We start from the raw sequence: 22,359 nt of genomic DNA, 5'->3' as shown, positions 1-22,359 counted from the left end.
CTTCACTCCTACTCTCTGTCCTCTCTCCCTGCCCTGTGGCACTGTGATTATTATCCTCACACTCTCTGTCATAAATCACCTTATCTTTACTGGCTGTGACAATACTTCCCACTTTACAGCCACAACATTAACCCTGGGCTGGATGACTTTCAATGAACATGCCACATTCTCTCCCTCTCTCTTTCTCTCTCTCTCTCTCACTCACTCACACACTCACTCACTCACTGTGGATCAGGGACATACATTACCTGTCAAAAGTCTCGAGACACCTACTCATTCTTTGTAAGGACTATTTTCCAGGGAATTTTTATGTCTGTCTGACAGGTTTTGGCAACTCATCCATCATATATATATATATATATATATATATATATATATATATATATATATATATATATATATATATATATATATATATATATATATATATATACTACCATTTAAACGTTTTGTTTTTAAGAAAGAATATTTTTATTCATCAAGGATGCATTAAATTGATAATTGACAGTAAAGACAGGTGTAATGTTAGATTTCTATTTCCAATAAATGCTGTTTGTTTCATCAAAGAATACTTTAAAAAAAACATTTATCATAGTTTCCAGAAAATACTGTATAAAATAAAATATTATTTTCAACATTGAAAATATTAAGAAAGGTTTCTTGAGCATCAAATCAGCATATTAGAATGATTTCTGAAGGATCATGTGACACTGAAGACTGGAGTAATGATGCTGAAAATTCAGCTTTACTGAATAATTAAACATTTTCAACACTGAAATAACATTTTATTTTATTTTAAAGTATATTCAAATAAAAAAATATATTTTAAATTTTACTGTATTGAATTTTACTGTATTTTTAATCAAACAGACACATTTATAGTAAACCTCATTGCATTAGATAACAAAATATCAAACCGAGTGGCATCTGCAAACAAATGCTGCTCCTTTTTTCAGAACGATTATTTTGCAAATGCAATGCCGTTCATTCTTTGTGTGTTTCACAGCTGTGCAGTATTATGAGAAACCATTCAGGGTGAGGGCATCAGCCAGAGCTGTAGGGAGGTTCAAACCTCTGAGATAAGGCCGTGAGCCTCTAATGTACGATCCTCTCTCTCTCATCCCCTTCACCAGCTCCAGGGAGGATCTTAACCTTGTGCTGAGAGGAGCAGGATATCTGCCTGGCTTGGGTCTCTGCCATGCCCTCAACGGAGGAGTGTTATTAGATTCTGCTTTTCACAGACACCAGCAGTCCGTCCTCACCCTCCCACCCACACACAGACACAGACGGCTGGGAGATGATGCAGAAGTCCAAAACATCTCAACTGAGGTTGTGTTATCCAAAACCGTGCAAACATGTCTAAAATAAACATACCTCTCCCCATTTAATTTGGCTTAGTTCTGTATGCATTTATAATGTTGCAAAAGATTATTTCAAATAAATGTTGTTCTTTTAATCATATTAGAATGATTTTTGAATGATCCTGCACTGAAGACTGGAGTAATAATTCAGAGAATTCATTTACATTTACATTTATATGTATTCATTTAGCAGACAAAGCGGCTTACAAATGAGAACAATAGAAGCAGTGAAACTAACAGTAGGACAACAATATGCAAGTGCTATGACCCCTCTCAGTTTGATCTAACGCAGTACATGTAAAAAAAAATATTTAAAAAAATGTAATAAAAAAAATAGAATAGAAGAGAAATTGTTAGTATTACTGGATCAAGTGCTGCCGAAAAAGATGCGTCTTCAGCCGTTTCTTGAAAGTGGCCACGGACTCAGAAGCAGCTCTGGTTGAGTTAGGCAGATCATTCCACCAGCAGGGAACAGTCATGGTAAAGGTCCGAGAAAGAGATTTTGTGCCTCTTTGAGATGGCACCACAAGACGACATTCGCTTGCAGAGCGCAAGTTTCTGGATGGCACATAAGTCAGAAGTAATGAGTTTAGGTAAAAGGGAGCAGAGCCAGTGGTTGTTCTGTAGGCTAACGTCAGTGATTTGAATTTAATGCGAGCGACAACTGGCAACCAGTGCAATTTTGTGAGGAGAGGAGTGACGTGTGATCTCTTCGGCTCGTTGAAGATCACTCTCTGCAGCATTCTGGATCAGTTGCAGAGGTTTGACAGCGCAAGCTGGAAGACCAGCCAGGAGAGTATTACAATAGTCCAATCGGGATAGAACAAGCGCTTGGACAAGGAGTTGTGTAGCATGCTTTGACAGGATGGGCCTGATCCTCCTAATGTTGTGCAAGGCAAATCTACATGACCAGGCAGTTCTAGCAATGTGGTCTGTGAAGTTCAATTGATCATCAATTACAACTCCAAGATTCATGGCTGACCTTGATGGAGTTATGTATGACGAGCCTAGCTGAATGGTGAAGCTGTGATGAAGTGTTGGGTTGGCCGGGAACCGGGATCACAAGTAGCTCTGTCTTCGCAAGGTTTAGTTGGAGGTGGTGGTTCTTCATCCAGCCAGAAATGTCTGTCAGGCAGGCTGAGATACGAGCAGCTACCTTCGGATCATCAGGCTGGAATGAGAGGTAGAGTTGTGTCATCAGCGTATCAATGATAGGAAAAGCCATGTTTCTGAACCACAGATCCTAGTGATGTCTTGTAGATGGAGAAGAGAAGTGGTCAGAGCACTGAGCCCTGAGGCATCCCAGTAGCTAGATGTTGGGTCTTAGAAATCACACCCCTCCACGACACCCTAAAGGACCTACCTGAGAGGTAAGACTTGAACCATTGGAGTGCGATTCCCGAGATGCCCTTCATCTTTAGGATTGACCGGAGGATCTGGTGGTTAACTGTGTCAAAGGCAGGATGAGAACTGAGGATTTGGAAGCTGCTCTTGCCAGTCTCAGAGCTTCAATTACTGAGAGCAGGGCAGTCTCAGTTGAGTGTCCGCTTTTGAAACCAGACTGATTGTTGTCCAAGAGGTTGTTATGTGTAAGAAAGGAAAGAGATCTGGTTGAAAACAACTCGTTCAAGTGTTTTCGCGACGAATGGAAGAAGGGACACCGGTCTGTAATTTTTGAGGTGTGCTGGATTTATTGTGGGTTTCTTAAGCAGTGGGGTTACCCGAGCCTGCTTAAAAGCTGTGGGAAAGGTACCAGTGTGAAGAGAGGTGTTTATAATGTGCATGAGTGCAGGTACAACTGAGAAAGAAATGGCTTGAAGTAGATTAGTGGGAATAGGATCAAGCGGACAGGTGGTAGGGTGATTGGAAAAGAGGAGTTTGGAGACTTCTGCTTTTGAAAGTAGAGAGAAGGAGGGTAGAATGTGTGCGTTAGCTGGTAAAATGTGTGCCAGTTTGTGGATTGGTAAATTGGCCGCTGATGGTGGTTGTTTTATCTATGAAGAATGTGGCAAAATCGTCAGCTGTTAGGGTTGATGAAGAAGGAAGAGGAGGGTTGAGAAGAGAGGAGAAGGTTTTGAAAAGCATGCGAGAGTCAGAAGAATTGTTAATTTTGTTGTGATAGTAAGTCATTTTAGCAGTAGATATTTTAGCAGAGAAGGAAAAGAGGAGGGATTGAGAAAGACCAAGGTCAGTAGGATCTTTCAATTTGCGCCTCTTCCTCTCTGCACCCCTGAGTTTAGAACGATGTTCGCGGAGAACATCGGATAACAAGGGGGCAGAGGGTGTGGCGCGGGCTGGCCTGGAGGAAAGGGGGCAGAAGTTATCCAAGCAGGATGTTAAAGTGGAGAAAAGAGTATCAGTTGCACTGTTAGTATCTAGTGTTGAGAGCTGATCAGGTGGAGGAAATGTGGATGAGACCAAAGAGGAAAGGCGAGAGGGTGAAAGTGAGCGTAGGTTCCGCCGAAAGGTGACCTGTGGAGGAGTGTGTGTTGTGTTCTGAGGCAGGTTGAGGTTGAGAGTGAGCAGGAAGTGATCTGAGGTGTGCAGCGGAGTGAGCAGTGTATGGTCAGAGAAGCAGTAACGTGTGTAAATAAGGTCCAATTGGTTACCTGATTTGTGAGTAGCTGCAGTAGATACTTTGAGGTCGAATGAGGCAAGCAGAGTGTGGAAATCAGCAGCCTGAGGTTTTTCTAGGTGGAAGAACTATGAGAGGAGTACCATCTTCAGGGAAGGATGAGAGTAGCACATTAAGCTCCTCCAAGAAACTGCCAAGCTGACCTGGGGGACGATATACAACTACAAAATGGATTTTAATAGGACTGGTGATGGTAATTGAATGTGATTCAAATGAGCCATTGTCACACAGAGGTGGTAAAGGATCAAATTTCCAGTCGTTTGAAATGAGCAGACCAGTACCTCCACCCCTTCCGGTCAGGCGAGGGGTGTGTGAGAAAGTGAAGTTAGTGGAGAGGCACTCTATTTGCATTTTCTATTTGCATCTTTTTCCCGTATTTTCAGCTACGATTATATTTTTGTTCTGTCCCTACAAATAAACTCAAATATAAATATAGCTGCAAGCAGCAATAATGGGGTCAAGCACAACGAAGGCACGATCAGTCACGACTACATGGCTGGGAACATCAGACCAACTGCCTCAATGAGCAATTAAAGACATTAAGATGATTTTAGGCACAATGGCTGAAAAATCATAAATAGTGACTAGAATATGATTGAATGGTTTATCACTTTTGACCAATAGGTGGCGCTGTTACAAAATTGATGTGGTGTGGTCAGAGTAAGGTGACAATGACACTTAGGCTACAAAGTTTGGTGTCAATATGCCAAAGCATTGCAGAGATACATCCTTAGTCAGAGTCGTTTTGGCATCATGCCATCAAGTTTGTTGATGCGGTATACGAAAACAGTTTTGTTTATCGACACAAAATCCATAACTTTTTTGTTGGCATGGTCTTAAGATGATACGATTCCGTTTTGGGGAAAATCGGACTAACAGTCTAGGAGGAGTTTGAAAAAGTAGGTTTTTTTAAGAAAATCAAAATGGCGGACAAAGGCAAAATTGGAATCCATGTTCTCGGTATGACCCAAGGAATCTATTTAGACCAGATTCATTACTATAGGCTAATTTAAACAAATAGTAATGCAAATATTAGCATTTTTGGAAATTTGATTAACTTTTGACCAAGGTGGCATTCTCTCAAAACCCTGGGCATGGGGTCGTTCGTAATGATACGCCAATGTATAGCATATAGCATAAATATAGCATTTTACGACAAAATTCAAAATGGCCAATATGGGAAAATTGGGTATTGTTCGACTCAGCATGATGCACTGAGTCAAAAGAGACCAGAGACCACAGACTCAAGAGTGGAAGAATTATAAGAAGAACACTAACGTTTACAATAGGTGCCTATACAGACCTTCGGCGATTGGCCCCTAATAAATAAATAAATGCTTCTGAATGAGATGTGCATTCAATAACCGATGAAGGTATATGTTGAATATAGCAGATTTCGTTATAATATAGCTTCTTTAGTGTGACACAAAAGTGATCACGTTAAGCTTAAAATATGTGAAAAAAATGTAAATTGTACATTTAAAATTTTGAACTCTTATTACTTGCTTCAATTGTATGGAATCCACACGTACCAAATGTGGGCCGGATTTGGGCCGACACTATGTTGCTGTCTGGGCTGCAATGCTTATTTTTACATCACTGTAAACAATGTACCACTGAACGGCTAATAATGTACAAATACAAAACAGAGGCACAGATGCTATGTAAAATTTAAGTAATGTATTACTATTAGAAGTGCATAATGTGCAGTATTTACTGTAGTTATTTTTCAAAAGGATCTGTAATATCAAGTTCATGCCTGACTGGTCTAAAAGAGAGGCTTGTTTGACTAAAAGCTTATCTAATTTAGTGATGAGCTGTAAGCTGACCTACACGCCCCTGTGACGAGAGAGAGCCAAGGGATTTCCTTTCCTTTTCCACCATCAAGATGGACAATGTTCGGCCCCCTCTTCAGGCCCAGGGAGACCGCAGCGCTCCCTCACTGGCATTGTGGTATATTGTGGGTAATCTGAGATGGCACCAATAATTAATGGTTACGTGGGGCATGGCATCTGACCAGTCTGAGCAGAAGATGCCGTTTTTAAGGGCCCCCTCTGCAGGGTCACCGGCCTGCCGCCTTCCATTTACGTTAATTGCATCTCATCACTCCATGACGGCCCGAAGAGAATATAGCTTACTGAATACTGATCAGTGTAAGTGGAACATTATGCATTATGCATTTTAATTTCTGGTTCAATTATATATTTAATAGCTAGAGTTTGTGTGTATGAGTATCTATGTCTATCTGTCTGTCTATCTATCTATCTTTCTTTCTGTCTGTCTGTCTGTCTATCTATCTTTCTATCTATCTCTATCTGTCTTTCTGTCTGTGTTTTTCTATCTATCTATCTATCTATCTATCTATCTATCTATCTATCTATCTATCTATCTATCTATCTATCTATCTATCGTCTGTCTTTCTATCTGTCTATATCTATCTATCTTTCTTTCTGTCTGTCTGTCTGTCTGTCTGTCTGTCTGTCTATCTATCTTTCTATCTATCTATCTCTCTCTATCTATCTATCTATCTATCTGTCTGTTTTTCTCTATCTATCTATCTATCTATCTATCTATCTATCTATCTATCTATCTATCTATCTATCTTTCGCACTATCTCTCTGTCTGTCTGTCTGTCTGTCTGTCTGTCTGTCTGTCTGTCTGTTGGTTGGCCGAGCCTTTCTATGATCAAATTAGCTTGTGATATATTTTGTATTAATGCAGATTTTGTGCATTGCAAATGGAGATTATATCACAAACAACAATAAACTATTTAAACAATACTATTCTACATCATTGTCAATAAATATGGTTATTTCGTGTGTTCTTTTCTATTTGGGCTACATTTATTTTAATTGTACATATTTTAATATATCCTTAATCATTTATATATGATTAAAATACAGTGTATTCATTTTAATATCATGTTTAATATAATTTTTAAATAGTTCAATTTTCTTAATTCAGTTCATTTGTCACACTGAACATAAAGTCAAGTGCATTGCATTATGATTCTGTGGACAGAAATAGAAAGAGTTATATGTTATTAAAGATCAAGTGGAGAAGTGTGAGTTAGTAGGTTGTTCCCACGCTGTATGAGACTCTCACCGTGATGGGTTTTCAGAACCACCTTGAAAAAAGTGTATTAATGCTTTAAATTTCCTCATCTATAGATCGCCTCACATTCCTTCAACATTCTGCGCAGCACCTGTGTCCTTGTGGATCTTATTGTCTCATTTAAGAGAGATGAAGAGATGCATGGAGAGATGGAGTAACCCTCAGTTGAGCTAATCCAGGGCCTCTAAAGAGGTTTAAACTGCTCTGGTTACATCTAATCTTTTTGCTCAGACCCAGCTGAGCCTGAAACCTCTTCTCCATGATCGAAACGTACAAATAAAGGTCTCTCTCTCACCCGGTGCAAGTATGAAAGGCGGCTATGTGCTCTGTGGATTAGAGTGGACTTTCCCCCTCCCGGTTTCTCAATTAGAGAAAGGATGAAATAGAGGAGGGAAACAAAAAAGACCTGAACTGTTTGCCGAGTAGCTGCTCTATACCGAGCAGGGGGACTTTTCAGAGGGTTTGTGTCATTTTTAGGCAGTATCATCATAGTCATTTTCACTTGGTACTCCAAAGAAAAACATGACCATGATGCCATAATAGTAAAATCAGAAAGATTCTTAAAGCTTCTCAAATTGTTTGGAGGAGAGCGCTCATTTATTTATTATGATTTTCACATCCTTAAAGGGATAGTTCACCCAAAAATAAAAATTCTGTCATCATTTACTCAAGTTGTTCCAAACCTGTATGAATATCTTTCTTCTGCTTAACACAAAAGAAGATATTCTGAAGAATGTCGGTAACCAGACAGTTGATGGACCCCATTGACTTCCACATTTTTCCATAGGTCTACAATGGAAGTCAATCAGGCCCATCAACTGTTTGGTTACCGACATTCTTCAGAATATCTTCTTTTGTGTTCAGCAGAGGAAATTCATACAGGTTTGGAAAATTTGAGGGTGAGTAAATTATCATTTGTTTGGGTGAATGAATCATCAGTATTGTTGATCACTGTCATGGAAAGCAATGAAACAAAGAAAAATGGTAACACTTTACTTGAAGCGGTGTGCATAAGACTGACATGACACCTTCATAATCATAACATGACACATGTCATGAATATGAAGAAGGTTTTATGCATGTTTATGACAACTGTCATTAAGTGTCATTTGCTCAATTATGACATTTTGAATGCAAATATGACATTGTTTGAGATGTCTTTGTTATGACAACTTGACATAAACCAATACATCATAACCTGTCAGTGTCTTGGTAATGACAACTTGACATTACCAAGACAACATAAATTGTCATAAATATGTCATAAACATGACGTAGCAGATTAATTAAACTTAAGAAACCACTTAGCTTTATGGGTTACCATTACATTAAACTGTCATGTGGTTGGTTTTGACATTGGCTGTCATGAGGCCATTATAACTGTTTCATGAATATTTTTCTTGACCTCAACTACAGTGGTACAAATTGAATTTGTCATTAAAATGTTATAATGGCCTCATGACAGCCAATGTCAAAACCAACTTCCTGATAGTTTAATGTAATGTTAACCCATAAAGCTAAGTGGTTTCTTAAGTTTGATAATTAGTCTGCTATGTCATGTTTATGACATATTTATGACAGGTTGTGTTGTCTGATAGTGTCAAGTTGTTATGATAAAGACATGGGTTATGATGTATTGGTTTTAGTGCTGGGCAACGATTAAAAAATGTAATCGCGATTAATCGCATGATTTTCTTGCGATTAATCGAGATTAATCGCATTGTTACGCGCACAATTGAATAATGAATTCTAAAGTAGTGTATTGCGCACTTTTGATTTAAATGTACTGCTACAAAAGTGCAATAACATGTGGTTTGCAAAAACTTTAAACAAATAAGGTGCTTTTATACCAGCAGTATTCCCTTTACACAGTATCAATAAAATATTTCTTGTAAATCTCACCTTAAACATTAATGTAATCAAATCAAATATTTAAACAAAGCTATTTGCCACTGCCAGGGCATTACCTTTTATCTAGCTTGTTAAAAGAGTCCAGTTTTCTTGTTGTTGTTTTTTCTGAACAGGTATCTTGTATCAGGGAGCAGCAGAAACAGTCTATGTAGTCAAAGGGTCATGATCACTACTACAGAAATAAGTCGACCAACGTTACTTCTCTGATAGCAGCTTAGGTTTGGTCATGGCATGCCATGGTTTCCCATGTAAGATTACATTAAACAGAGGTAAAGCCAATTTATACTTCTGCGTCGAACTCACGCCGTAGCTGTGTAGCGCGCGTACCCTGACGTGCATCTCTCCAAAAATGTAACGTCAATTCTACGCATACCGCAAGCGCTGTGATTGCTAGAACCGCTCCCCGGGTTTCACACTCTCCCTCTGCATGTGTAATTGCGCGTCAACGCGGACAACGACGCAGATATATAAATGAAAACCAACGCGTGGTCTATAGCGTAGAGGCTCCGGCGTAGGTCCGACGCAGAAGTATAAAGCAGCCTAGAGTGAGGTGAAGTGGTCGAGCACAGGTGCAGCGACAAGCGGGTGCGTTCCTGTAACTGTTGCGGTCATGCTCGCCTCACGCTCGCGCCCGCGCGTTGCCGAAGTTGAATTGTCTAACTTTTTGTACACGACGCGCAGCACAAATCATTGGAAGAGAGACTGATCCTCGGCTCGCTGTTTGTGAGTTTCCAGAATCTAAATAGTTATCAGGACATCAACAGGAGGGAATTCACATTGCAGAGCATCCCCGCTAAACTAAACGCAGGCCTATCAGGTAAAGTTATGTATAATTTTAATTTAAGTTAAAAAGGCTACAGCTGCGTAGCGCACAGAAGCCGGTGCCATGGTTACTATCCATAGAGCGCCTGTCATTCACTCGCGGAGCGCTGTCTCCCTTTCTGTTCACCTGAGAGAACCTGCCAAAGCCTCTCCACTGCTTGTTTGGGTGGGTTATTTGCTGGCTGACCAACATCCCACCCCTCCTGTGATCATGGTTTGACTGTAGGCCTATGTGTATTCAGAGCCAGTGAGCAACGGACTTTCAAAATAAAAAAAATAAAAAAACTGCGTTAACGCGCGATAAAAAAATTGTCGGCATTAATTAATAAATGCGTTAACGCGATAATAACGCGTTAACTTGCCCAGCACTAATTGGTTTATGTCAAGGTGTTACCAAGACATCTCAAACAATGTAATATTTGCATTAAAATGTCATGATTATGAAGGTGTCATGTCAGTCTTATACACACCCCTTCAAGTAAAGTGTTACCCCAAAAATATTTTTAAAATAAATAAATAATCGAAACGTCAGAAAGATTTTTAAAATATTCTCACACTGTTAGATGATCTTCCAACCAGGAAATTGCTAATTTGTTATCAGCCACCACTGTCAAATAAATATCCGAAATAAATAAACAAACTTGTCTAATTGTCATTTTCCAGTCAATAAACAATTGATAATGAACATTTTGGTGGATGTTAATTTTTATTTTAAATACCAGAGTAATTAGTAATTGTTATGTAATGGGCCTACTGTTTTTCATGCTTTTGCGAAAGAAAGCAAATGAGAAAGAGAGACTCCTCCTTTTACTTGTTGGTTTGTAAGGTTAATAAATAAGATTAAACTTTTTTTTTCTTCAGGCAATGCTGAAGACAGCTCTCCTCCGCTACGGGGCTTTTCATGTTCGCTGTCGCATGTTCTGATTCCATTCGTCGCACGTGGGAGTCCGCCGTTTATACAGGTACCGTGTTTACATTCCTATAACGGATTGCGCAATATTTGTTTGAGCTTTTACTGGTGATTCCGTGTAAAATAATCGCACGCGGATATATGTTGTTACTTCGCGCGCTGTTTTGTGCTTATCAATGCTTTATTCGGATGTGTTTATGCGATAATGTGTGCAGTGAGAGCATGTTTCTGCGTGTAAAGAAGCTGTCAGTCGTTTATCACTCACAGCTGTCAACACTGAATGCTTCACTCATCCACTACAGTCATGCTGTCAGACTCAGCAGCGATCTTTTGTCTGGACTGTAGGGTTCGGACAGTTACAAGCTATAACTGCATCTAAATTACACTAATATGGGATTAAGTTACTATTTATGTCTGATTCGTGGTAAACTTGGCTTAACGCATGAAAGTCATTGCATTTATATTGCATTCATATTGCATTCAATCTAACGTTACTGAAATATCAAACTGGCATTTCAATATTTGCTTTTTTTTTTTTTTTTGCTTTACAAAAACACTTTGTATGCTTACATTTTTCGACCCTTTCTGTTTGTCTAATGTAAATAGAACCTGTCTATTCTTAGATTTCTAGTAGTTATTGTAATAAACACACCTGTGATTACGCCGCTAGGACAATCGTGTGAACTTGATGGAAACTGACTAGTGAGTGACTAACGTTATAAGATCAAATGTGACAGTAAAAAAAGGTATAATGTTACAAAAATATTTGTAAAATAAATACTGTTCTTTTGAGTTTTCAATGCATCAGTGAATCCTGAAAAAAATATTAAACATCACAACTTCGATGATAATAATGTTTCTTGAGCACTAAATCAGCATATTAGAATGATTTCTGAAGGATCATGTGACTGATCCTTGTGATGCTGAAAATTCAGCAAAAATTCTAATTACATTTTAAGATGTAGGCTATTCAAATAGAAAACTGTTATTTTAAATTGTAATGATATTTACTATGTTATTGTTCTTGATCAAATAAATGTAGCCTTGGGGATATAAGAGACTTCTTTCAAAAACCAAGAAATCATAGCGACTTATATATAATATATACAGTCTATGTACTATGGTGCTCTAAAACAGATTTCAGTGAGCTCGACTAATGTAGTCACTAAAATGGTATATATAGATATGCTCCTTTAAACCACTACAAAAGGCACAATTTTTATTCTGTCCACTGCAAAACCAAACACACTATTGTGATAGGCAGTAAACATTGACTAGGGTGTGTGTGATGCATGTTGTTAGTTATAAGAAATGCATAATTTGTTTGCAGATTCCATGTGGTTTAAGATTTTGTATCCAATGCAATACAGTTTAAGTGTGACTTAAGCAAGTGCACATGAACCTGTCTGTCTAGTAAACCTCAGTATCACTCAATACATCATTGCAAGGAAGCAGGTGATAATGTCCACAGATAAACATGTTACCTGCAGGTCTCTTTGGTAATCAGCTCTAAAGCCCCTTAAGTCCGGGTGCAAAGACAAAGTGGCCACCATCACTTCCCTCACACGCAGCTATGCATTCAGCCCTTATCTGTGTCAGCCTCCGCGTGGCATTCACGCCATGGGCAGGAACAATGAGGCCTGTCGCTCGCCTCCGTCAGCATGAGTGACAGTGGGTGTGGAAGCACTTGTGTCTGACTTCAGCTCTCTATCTTCCACAGAGCTGTTTTTCCAGTCCAGATACTCCCCCCTTCCCTCCGCTTTCCTTTACCGATGCACGGCAGCACAATAAAGGGTGTGTGTGTGTGTACCCCGCACTTCCTCCTCTGTTTGTTTAACTGAGCTTTAGAATGGACCTGCCGGCCCGTTTGCCACATTTGTTTCCTCCGCTGGAGAATTTGACTTTTTTTGGCACAAGGGGGGTCGAAAGAAATGCTGACTAATGAGTATGTGGGTGTTGGGCTCGGTGAAGTGGAAATGTCAATGAAGTCCAAAATAAGAATGAAGAAAAGAATGACTAATATCCGAGGTATGATATCATTAAAACCAGGGAGTAGAGGCCACAGCTCCAGCACACAGCCATCAAAGTCATTCGACTCCCTTTATGTTCTTTTTATTATGATTCATTGAGGTTTTATCTCTCTCACACACACAAATTGGATTACATTCAAACATTTGATAACATTCCCAAACTAGATTTTTAAATTGTGACTGGTGCCTGTCTGTGAAATGGTTGTTGGTGGTTTCCAGGGTATTGGTATTCATTTGCTAAAGTTCTCTGAGTGGTTGTTAGCATGTTGCTATGTGTTTGCTTACTGACTGGAACTTTTTTTTTTAGGATAAATGAACCCTATGCATTGCACAACGAATTTTAAAATTATAATATGCTTACTGAACAACTCGTATTTACTTGGATTGTAACCCTAATCAAAACTTTACTAGCGAGACGCTGGTTTGCTTTAGCAGAGAAACGCGGTTTGCGTATCATCTAGCCATACGGTGGAATGTCTTGATGTTTCGTTCAGTCTGTAGCGTGATGTGTGAGGGCTTGCGCTCTTGAGGTCATGTTTTAAAGCGAAACACTCACTGGAATGAATAATTCACTTAAAACGTGAGTCTCTGTTCTCTCTGCCATCTTTGATGTAGTCAGCCTGTTTTTCTTTACATTAGTGCTGTTTTGGACTGATTGTTTGAATGAATTCTCTTACTGGATCATTGGACTGAAAACTTTCCCGGAGTTTAGCGTCTTAAAATGATCTGTTCAGTTCTCTTGGATCAAAAAAGAAAATGATATATTTACTTCACTTAGCGTTCACACTGACATTTTTAAAGTGCCCCTTTTATGCTTTTTCAGACATTACCTGTCATGCCATGAGTAATATAGCAGTTTGTGAATGTAGAAGCTCTACAAAGTCAAAGTGCACAATAAATGGAGTTATTGTCTCCCAAAAGAAAAAAAGAAAGAAAAACGGCCTGAAATGAGTCGTCAGTAATTCCAGCCTTACTTCCTGCACAACCCTACGTAGGTTTGTAACAAGTGTGCATAATGCCAATCTAGGGTCTTCATTGGCTGCCTGCAAACAACCTCTACTTTGACATGCACTAGTTGTAGCTGAGGCTTGGAACGGTTTGGTTCCTATTGTCGACATGTCAAGAAGACGCGGTTTTCTGCACTGCGAAAGCAAATCCAATTTGCATGCACATCCAAAAGATGGGGACTCCGGCACTGGGTGCTTCTCAATACTCAAATAGATGTTTCCTCGCTCCTCCGTCCTCCAGCACTTGACCAGGAAACCGATCTTAAGGACAGCCATCTTAAGGACATCTCAATTCTCTATTTTGCACCACGACTCGGAGGCGAGGAACGAGGAGTGAGGAAGCTTCCCGAGGAGCTATGAGCGAGGAAGCACAGCTGTATCCTATATAGAAGTCTTTCTTGTCGAGGAACATGACGCACGCATCTGTCTCAATAATTTTATTTTATGCTTTACCTTTGCAGTTTAAATAAATCATATATCAACAGGGTATCTTGCTTTAACTTTATTATTTATTAATTTCTTAAATAACCATACTTTAACAACATAAGGGCATCCTTTGAGCGCAGCTGATGATGCTGTGAAGTGACGCTCGAGTGATCAAGAATATTCCAATTTACAAATAAGCTTAACTTCGATTCCTCCGTCCTCTTTTTCTTTCCTTGCAGCCTTTTTAGAGTTAGGTGTGCACCAAGGTTCAGATGGCAGCATTCACACCAATTCAAACGAACTGCAATTGCACCTTTCGTTTTAATTAAATCAGATCTGCAAAGTGTGAACACTCCTTAAGCCTACATGAATTTTGCCTGGTGGACAGTAAAACAAATGAAAAAGCCCTAAGTCTGTTTAGATGAGTAATAGCACAATCTTTTTGGCCTTTTGCCACGTTTTTATTTACAGGGAAGAAAAAAGAGAACAAGAAATAATAATGCTAGAACTGAACTTGTGCACCTCCTGTGTGTGTGCACTGCACACCTCAATGCACCAACCACAAGGACACAGCTCCTGAAAATCAAACGCAAGGTTATAAGCCTTTTCAGACTTTTTTTTTTTTTTAAGTTTCCCATAATGCTTTGTCACAGCAGCGCTTTAAAGATGGCATCCACCTTCTCCACGAGGGCAGCAGTAATCACGTTCTGTATTCCCACAATCTGCAGGATCTTAGTTGGGCTTATTTATGAATGGCAGCATATGACAGTGGTTTGGGCAGAGGTGTGTGGCTGCCCATCACTGAATCCACTGATTCCACAGAGAGAGGAATGCGGACCGCCTATCCTCGATCTTTGAAGCCCACATTAAAATGACTGCTGCTCCCCCTCCTCCGGTATAAGTCGCAGCGCAGGGGGCGCAGATAGAGCCTGTGTTTGATCTGAAGGTCGCCAGCCCTTTGCCTGTGTTGAGAGATACCTGGCTGACGTGGCTGCTTCTTATTTAATAACATGAAGGGGAAGCGAACTCTCTCTCATAATTAGGCCTAATTACCAAGCAGGTGTTGACAGACGGCCCACGAAGAGACAAACTGCCTTTATCCAGAGTCTTAGAGTCAGATTACTGGAGCTGTCTTATCTGTTACACCAAGAGAGCTGAAAAACGCTCTCTTCTTTCCTCCCATCAGAAACAGGCCTTCTCATTTCATATCTGCTTTTGCTTGTACATTTAATTACAGATCCTAATAATTATGCACAATATTGACATTCATAGTTATGATTCAATGATCGTCGTGACTCATAATCATGGCTTTGCTGTCAGATGTGATCATAAGATTATATCACTGTTGAGGGAAATATCTGGCGTGAGGTAATTTTTATTTTATTTTGGATGGATATCAAAAATGCAGTAAAAAGTGCTTCAGATATCATTATATTATGCTGATTTGGCGCTCAAAAAACATTTCCTGTTGTTATTATTAATGTTGAAAACAGTAGTGGTATCTAATATTTTCCAATTGAACATTCAAAGGAACAGCATCTATTTGAAATGCAGATCTTTTTGTGAATGTCTTTACTGTCACATTTGATCAATTTAATGTATACTTGCTAAATAAGTGTTCAATGAAGTAGTCTTCTCTTAATAGTCTACTGGTAAGTGCTGTGGTTGACCAATATGGGGTTTTTATTGGCCGATTCAGATATCTAGAGAGCATAGATAGATAGATACCCCCCCCCTAATAATTATGCATTCTGCTCTCCTCTGTCTCTATCCTCTATCTATGAAATAATGGTCTTTCTTGACTCTTTGGCCTAGTTCCTCAGCCTGTTTTTTCCACTCCATCCATATCTTTTTCTCTCTATCTCTGACTGACAGCACCGTATGGCAGAGGTATGTTTTGATGCGTCGTGTTTTCACAACGAAAATATGCGTTTCCAGACCCGTGTGTCAGTGAACTTCACAATACGGGCATGTTAATCCTCTTTAAACCTATGAAAACCTCACTGTCATATGGACGATCGTCCGATAGTGCATTCCTCCAGTTTTTTTTTTTGTGTTTTTTTGGTTGGGGGAGGGGTGTTATTAAAGTTTAAGGTGGCCATATTATCCTATTTTAAATTCTTAATTTTATTTTGGAGGCCTTCTACAATCGATTTCCATGCATCCCATGCAAGGTCAAAAAACACTTTAATTTTCTCATAATATAGTCTACATAACCTCATTTCTCAAAGAGTCTTAAAATGGTTTGTTTGAAAATTCAGTCTCTCTAAACCCCTCCTTTCGGCGAGGCTACTCTGCTCTGATTGGTCAGACAGCCCAGTCTATTGTGATTGGTCTACAGCTCACAGCATGTGTTGGAAAGGAAACTAGTATTACCATATCTGAATTTTAGGCTTCCTCGTATACACATGCACGTCGTTTTTTCCGTTTCAATTCCAGCGAGAATCCTCATTGGTTTTGAAATGCCTGCAAAGTGCATGTCGACAACACAAATCAAACTTTTCCAAACTACTACAGTGTTTGAGAGTGGGTCAAAGTTTACGACGTTGGCAGGCAGCCAATGAAGACCATTATGCAAATTTGTTACATTTTTGTGTAGGTATGTAACAGGAAGCTAGACTGGAATTGCTGACAAGACAACAACAGTTTCAACAGTTTAGAATTGGTTCTTTCTTTTAGGAGACAATACAATCATTTGTCGTACAAATTGATCTAACTTTGCAGACATTTTCACATACAGCTATATTACACACTGCATGATATTCAAAAGGTAATATTCAAAAAAGCGTAAAGAAAAGGAAAACCGTACTACTTGTTTTCTTTTACTCTCTAATCTTTTTGAATGTCAGGATTTTTTTTAAGGCAAACTGCTATTGCTAGAAGCTAGTTTAAGATGTATTAGTATTCCTCACTTACCCACACTCTAAAAAAAAAAGGTTCTTCAGGGGTTCTTTGCGGTGGTCATGGTGCTATATAGCACCACTACCATTTAAAGAACCTATTAAGCCCAATTTGGTTCTTCAGCGGTTCTTCAGTGGTTCTCTGGGGTGGTTAAGGTGCTCTATGGCACCTCTTAAGGTTCTACATAGCACCATTTGACAAAGATAAGTGCTATATGGCACTTAATGTGGTTCCCCTATGATTACAAGCCAATGAACCACTTTTAGTGCTATTTAGCACCATTTTTGTTTAGAGTGGATCCCCTTGTGGCTGGAGACTGTCACTGCTCATTAAACCAAATTGTCATGTTTGTATAATTATATCTGTATAAAGTCATATTTATTTGTAAAGCACTTTTTACAATATACATTATTTCAATTTACATTGTTTCAGTATTGTGTATGCAATAATCTTCCAAGTGTCTTCTTTAAAAAGAGACCAACCTGTATATATTTAAGTTCAGATCTATGCTCAGAAAAGGGGGTCACAGTTAGCAAGTTAAAGGCCCTATTTCAATCATTTCTAACTGCACTAGAAAGGTAAATGGCTTTAGTTTAAGATCTAATTCAGCTGGATAGACAGTTCCCCAAAACAGAGTTTTAATTTCAACCCCTATATGTGCAGTAGACAGGGTCTGGCTCCTATACAGGCCTGATGGCGACTGATAGTCACGGGTTCTAATCCCACTGCCTCCCTACCAGCTCTCCTCTAAGAAACTAGAGGGGCGTTTAGTGACTGTCCCCTTTGTGAGGGGTTCATATGGGGCAGCTGGGGGCTCGACTCTTAATTAGGAAGGTAGGGCAGTGAAGAATCTCCGCTTGACAGATTAACATGCACAATTTAACCACTAACCTTCCGAAATGAGCTACCCCAAAATACCTGTGGGTCTGGTTTCAGCGCAAGGGCAGAGGTGACCAGAGATGACACTGAGCAGAAGGGTCTTCATTAACCGAGCGGCTCCATATCTTAAATCAGCAATATCAGTCACCACTCAAAGGACAAACCTGGCTCAGTCTGTGGTTATGTAGTTATTTTTGTTTAATTGTGTTTCAGTTTAATTGGTGAAATTTTTCGCTTCCCTTTTAAATGGTTTAATTACTAATATTATGGTTATGAAACTTTTCTCAGTGTCAAGCACCTGAAGCATTTCTAAGGTGAGTCGAAACTTGAAACTGACAACTTATGACGTCTTGCAGGTTCAAAACCACATCAATGTGTAACATTTTTAATGTTTTCTTTTATGAAGACATCAACTGATTTAGCTTTTTGCGGTCGTTTGAAAGGGATTTGTCGCTGACATCTAATCATCTAATTTCCGTCTGGATTTTTGTGGTCTGTTGCATCTCCACTGTGGCCCTCCCTGCAGCCATCAGCGCCATTTGCACTCGCATGTGCTTTGAAACCCTTTTTTTTTGTTAGCTGTTGATGAAAATAAAAATTAAAAAGACAGTTTCCAGTCTGTTTACAGTGATTAAGTTGTCTCACTTATGATTTATGACGTATTGAGCAATAGGGTTTACAAAGAAGGAAGACAAGGGAAAAAAAAACATGATCACATCTTCCTTTTGCCCAAAGGCTTTTATTGTTTACAGTGTTAACCAAGATATATCGGTGTGTTCATAAGGGCTGGTGCTAATAATTATGAGTAAGTTGTGTAAACAAATTCCACCTGTGCTGGTCATGTGGTCGATACGTTTCTCTATTCTTTTTGAATGTCAGGATTTGATTTTTTTTTTAGGCAAACTGCTACAAGTTAGAGCTGCTACTCAGTCTTCAGTGATTCTTCAGAAATCATTCTAATATGCTGATTTGATGCTTAAGAAACATTTCTTATTATCAATGTTGAAAACAGTTGAGCTGCTTAATAAGAAATCATTCTAATATGCTGATTTGATGCTTAAGAAACATTTCTTATTATCAATGTTGAAAACAGTTGAGCTGCTTAATATTTTTGTGGAAACCACTTTCATTCAATGTAATGCATCCTTTCTGAAGAAAAGGTATTTATTTATTTTTTAAATCCCCTACACTTTTGGTTTGTGGTCTGTGTGTTTGTGGTGTATACACTCACCTAAAGGATTATTAGGAACACCATACCAATACTGTGTTTGACCCCCTTTCGCCTTCAGAACTGCCTTAATTCTATGTGGCAATGATTCAACAAGGTGCTGAAAGCATTCTTTAGAAATGTTGGCCCATATTGATAGGATAGCATCTTGCAGTTGATGGAGATTTGTGGGATGCACATCCAGGGCACGAAGCTCCCGTTCCACCACATCCCAAAGATGCTCTATTGGGTTGAGATCTGGTGACTGTGGGGGCCATTTTAGTACAGTGAACTCAGTCATGTTCAAGAAACAAATTTGAAATGATTTGAGCTTTGTGACATGGTGCATTATCCTGCTGGAAGTAGCCATCAGAGGATGGGTACATAGTGGCCATTAAGGGATGGACATGGTCAAAAACAATGCTCAGGTAGGCCGTGGTATTTAAACGATGCCCAATTGGCACTAAGGGTCCTAAAGTGTGCCAAGAAAACATCCCCCACACCATTACAATTCTGACTCTACCATCTGAATGTCTCAACAGAAATCGAGACTCATCAGACCAGGCAACATTTTTCCAGTCTTCAACTGTCCAATTTTGGTGAGCTCTTGCAAATTGTAGCCTCTTTTTCCTATTTGTAGTGGAGATGAGTGGTACCCGGTGGAGTCTTCTGCTGTTGTAGCCCATCCGCCTCAAGGTTGTGCGTGTTGTGGCTTCACAAATGCTTTGCTGCATACCTCGGTTGTAACGAGTGGTTATTTCAGTCAAAGTTGCTCTTCTGTCAGCTTGAATCAGTCGGCCCATTCTCCTCTGACCTCTAGCATCAAACAAGGCATTTTCGCCCACAGGACTGCCGCATACTGGATGTTTTTCCCTTTGTAAACCCTAGAAATGGTTGTGCGTGAAAATCCCAGTAACTGAGCAGATTGTGAAATACTCAGACCGGCCCGTCTGGCACCAACAACCATGCCACGCTCAAAATTGCTTAAATCACCTTTCTTTCCCATTCTGACATTCAGTTTGGAGTTCAGGAGATTGTCTTGACCAGGACCACACCCCTAAATGCATTGAATAAACTGCCATGTGATTGGTTGATTAGATAATTGCATTAATGAGAAATTGAACAGGTATTCCTAATAATCCTTTAGGTGAGTGTACATATATTTAACCATGAAAATGATTTTTTACCAGGTATGCACAATAAATCAGTGACCTTGTCAGTATTGGCATCTATGTTATGTATGCATCTATCCTAGGATAAAGATCACTGATGTTACTGATGTCCCGCCCTCCTCCAGACCCGCTGTTCATCCTGAGGGGTTCAGGGGCCGCAGTGAACACCCTTCACTTCTGCTGTGGTGGAGATGGACCACCATTTCTCTACTCTGGGTTGGTGCCAACTTCAACCTTCAACCTTTTGGGTGCCTTAAAACTGTCATGTTTATAGTAATCTTGATGCTTGTGTGCTTTAGGTCAGGTAAAGGTGCAATCCATGTCTGGAACCTGACCACTAGGAGAGCAGAACATGTTTTAGAGAGCCATGCTGGGAACTCTGTTATCTGGCTCCACACCTTCAAAGACAGCAGCAGCAGACTCATCAGGTAGAGGAGAGGGGGTTAAGGCCCTGTTTACACCTGGTATTAAGATGTGTTTTTGGTAGATCGGATCGCCTTTTAGAAATCCGGAATGGTGAGAGAACTTGGGTCTCAAGCTGACAAAGTTTAAATCCCGTCTGGCTAGCGCACTTCCCATAATGTTTACGTATTGTTAGTAGGCAGAGAGTTGGTGGATTTTTTTGCTGTTCGAACACTTTCGACCACATGAGCGTTTACACTATGAAAGCAATCCGGTCTAATGCGTTTTCGACTACCTCTGGAATTTAGAGCCATCCACTTGTGATCCGATCGACCAAAATGCATCTTAATACTAGGTATAAACAGGGCCTAAGATGTGTGTCACCCTGTAGCCTATCAAACTGCATCATTATTGTCATGTGACCATCTAAAGCGCATGCATCAAATATGTTAAGCTGTGATGCTCATGCAGAAGAGACTTGGACTGTGGCCTCCACTTCAAATCTGGACTGTGTGTGGATCACTTCCCCCTTCTCTGTTTTCTATTTTCAGTCCCCTCTCTCTACTGTCTTAGTCTAGACCAATATCTGGCCAAACTGGTTCAGTTCATTTGTGATATTCAGTGTGATTGCTAAAATGATAGGTTTGTGTTTTTGTTCTGCTGTGCGTGTGTTTGTGTCTGTGGCTGTCAGTCAGGGTCGAGACATGCGGGTGTGTGTGTGGGATCTGTCCGAAGACCGCAGCACAGTTACGGATTCTCTCCTCACGGGCAGTGTGGGGTTCAGTCAGTGCTCTCTGCTGGAGTCCCGGCCCGGATCCGCTCTACTGGCCCACCCCACAGAACATATGGAGGAGGTGAGTGACTGCAGAGATAATAGCTTCATCACACACATCTCAGGACAGTGCCCACAAACACTTCGGAATAAATTTAGTTGCTTAAGGAACTGTCATCAATAGTTGGATTTTAGCCAGTGACCAATAAAAAGATTCTATAATTCAATGGCAGTGGCAGTTCTAGCTTGCCCTGGGCAAACCACACCTTCTGTACATATTTCTGTATATTTTTTAATTATTACAAATCGATGTTAATAAATAAATCCCTAAAACTGCACAACAAACAGTCATGGCCTAATGGTTAGAGAGTCAGACTGGTAACCCAAAGGTTTTGGGTTCGATTCTCAATACCGGCAGGAAATGACTGAGGTGCCCTTGAGCATGGCACCTAAACCCCAATCACTCCCTTGGTGCCGCAGCGAAAATGGCTGCCCACTGCCCACAAATCTTACCAAACCCAGACTTTTGAATGGTAGTGTATGTTTAATTAATTAACCAAGCAGTTTCATATATAATTTAATATCAGTTTTCTAAATAGCTAAATATCGACCAATAACCAAGCATTGCAGGTACTGTATGTCAAACCACCACTAGTTAGAATTATTTTAATCTGGTACTACTGTAATTTTGGCAAGTGTTATGACTTTAATTATTTTTCAAATCATGTTGATTCTAGTTGGTAGTGGTCATTTTAGGTAAGATTCAGTCTGACCGTAGGTGTGATTTGTGCAGTCAAGCAGAAGACGGAG

The 22,359-nt window shown here is 39.8% G+C and overlaps 1 protein-coding gene across 1 annotated transcript in view; it reads left to right on the top strand.

The window, feature by feature from the left end:
- The first annotated feature begins 10,714 nt into the window (after positions 1–10,714).
- Positions 10,715–22,359, top strand: part of gnb1l (guanine nucleotide binding protein (G protein), beta polypeptide 1-like) — a 28,754-nt gene continuing 17,109 nt past the window's right edge. Inside the window, exons 1-4 of the mRNA XM_056244389.1 lie at positions 10,715–10,805; positions 20,459–20,591; positions 20,675–20,803; positions 21,469–21,631. Coding sequence (XP_056100364.1) covers positions 20,473–20,591; positions 20,675–20,803; positions 21,469–21,631 — 411 coding nt within the window. The 5' untranslated portion in view covers positions 10,715–10,805; positions 20,459–20,472. The remainder of the gene's footprint in view (positions 10,806–20,458; positions 20,592–20,674; positions 20,804–21,468; positions 21,632–22,359) is intronic.

The sequence above is a fragment of the Rhinichthys klamathensis genome, unplaced genomic scaffold, assembly GCF_029890125.1.
Source record: "Rhinichthys klamathensis goyatoka isolate OS25496 unplaced genomic scaffold, OSU_Roscu_1.1 h1tg000972l_1, whole genome shotgun sequence".
NCBI lineage: Eukaryota > Metazoa > Chordata > Actinopteri > Cypriniformes > Leuciscidae > Rhinichthys > Rhinichthys klamathensis.
Note: the sequence above shows the minus strand (reverse complement) of the source record. Positions and strands in the feature narration are given on the sequence as shown.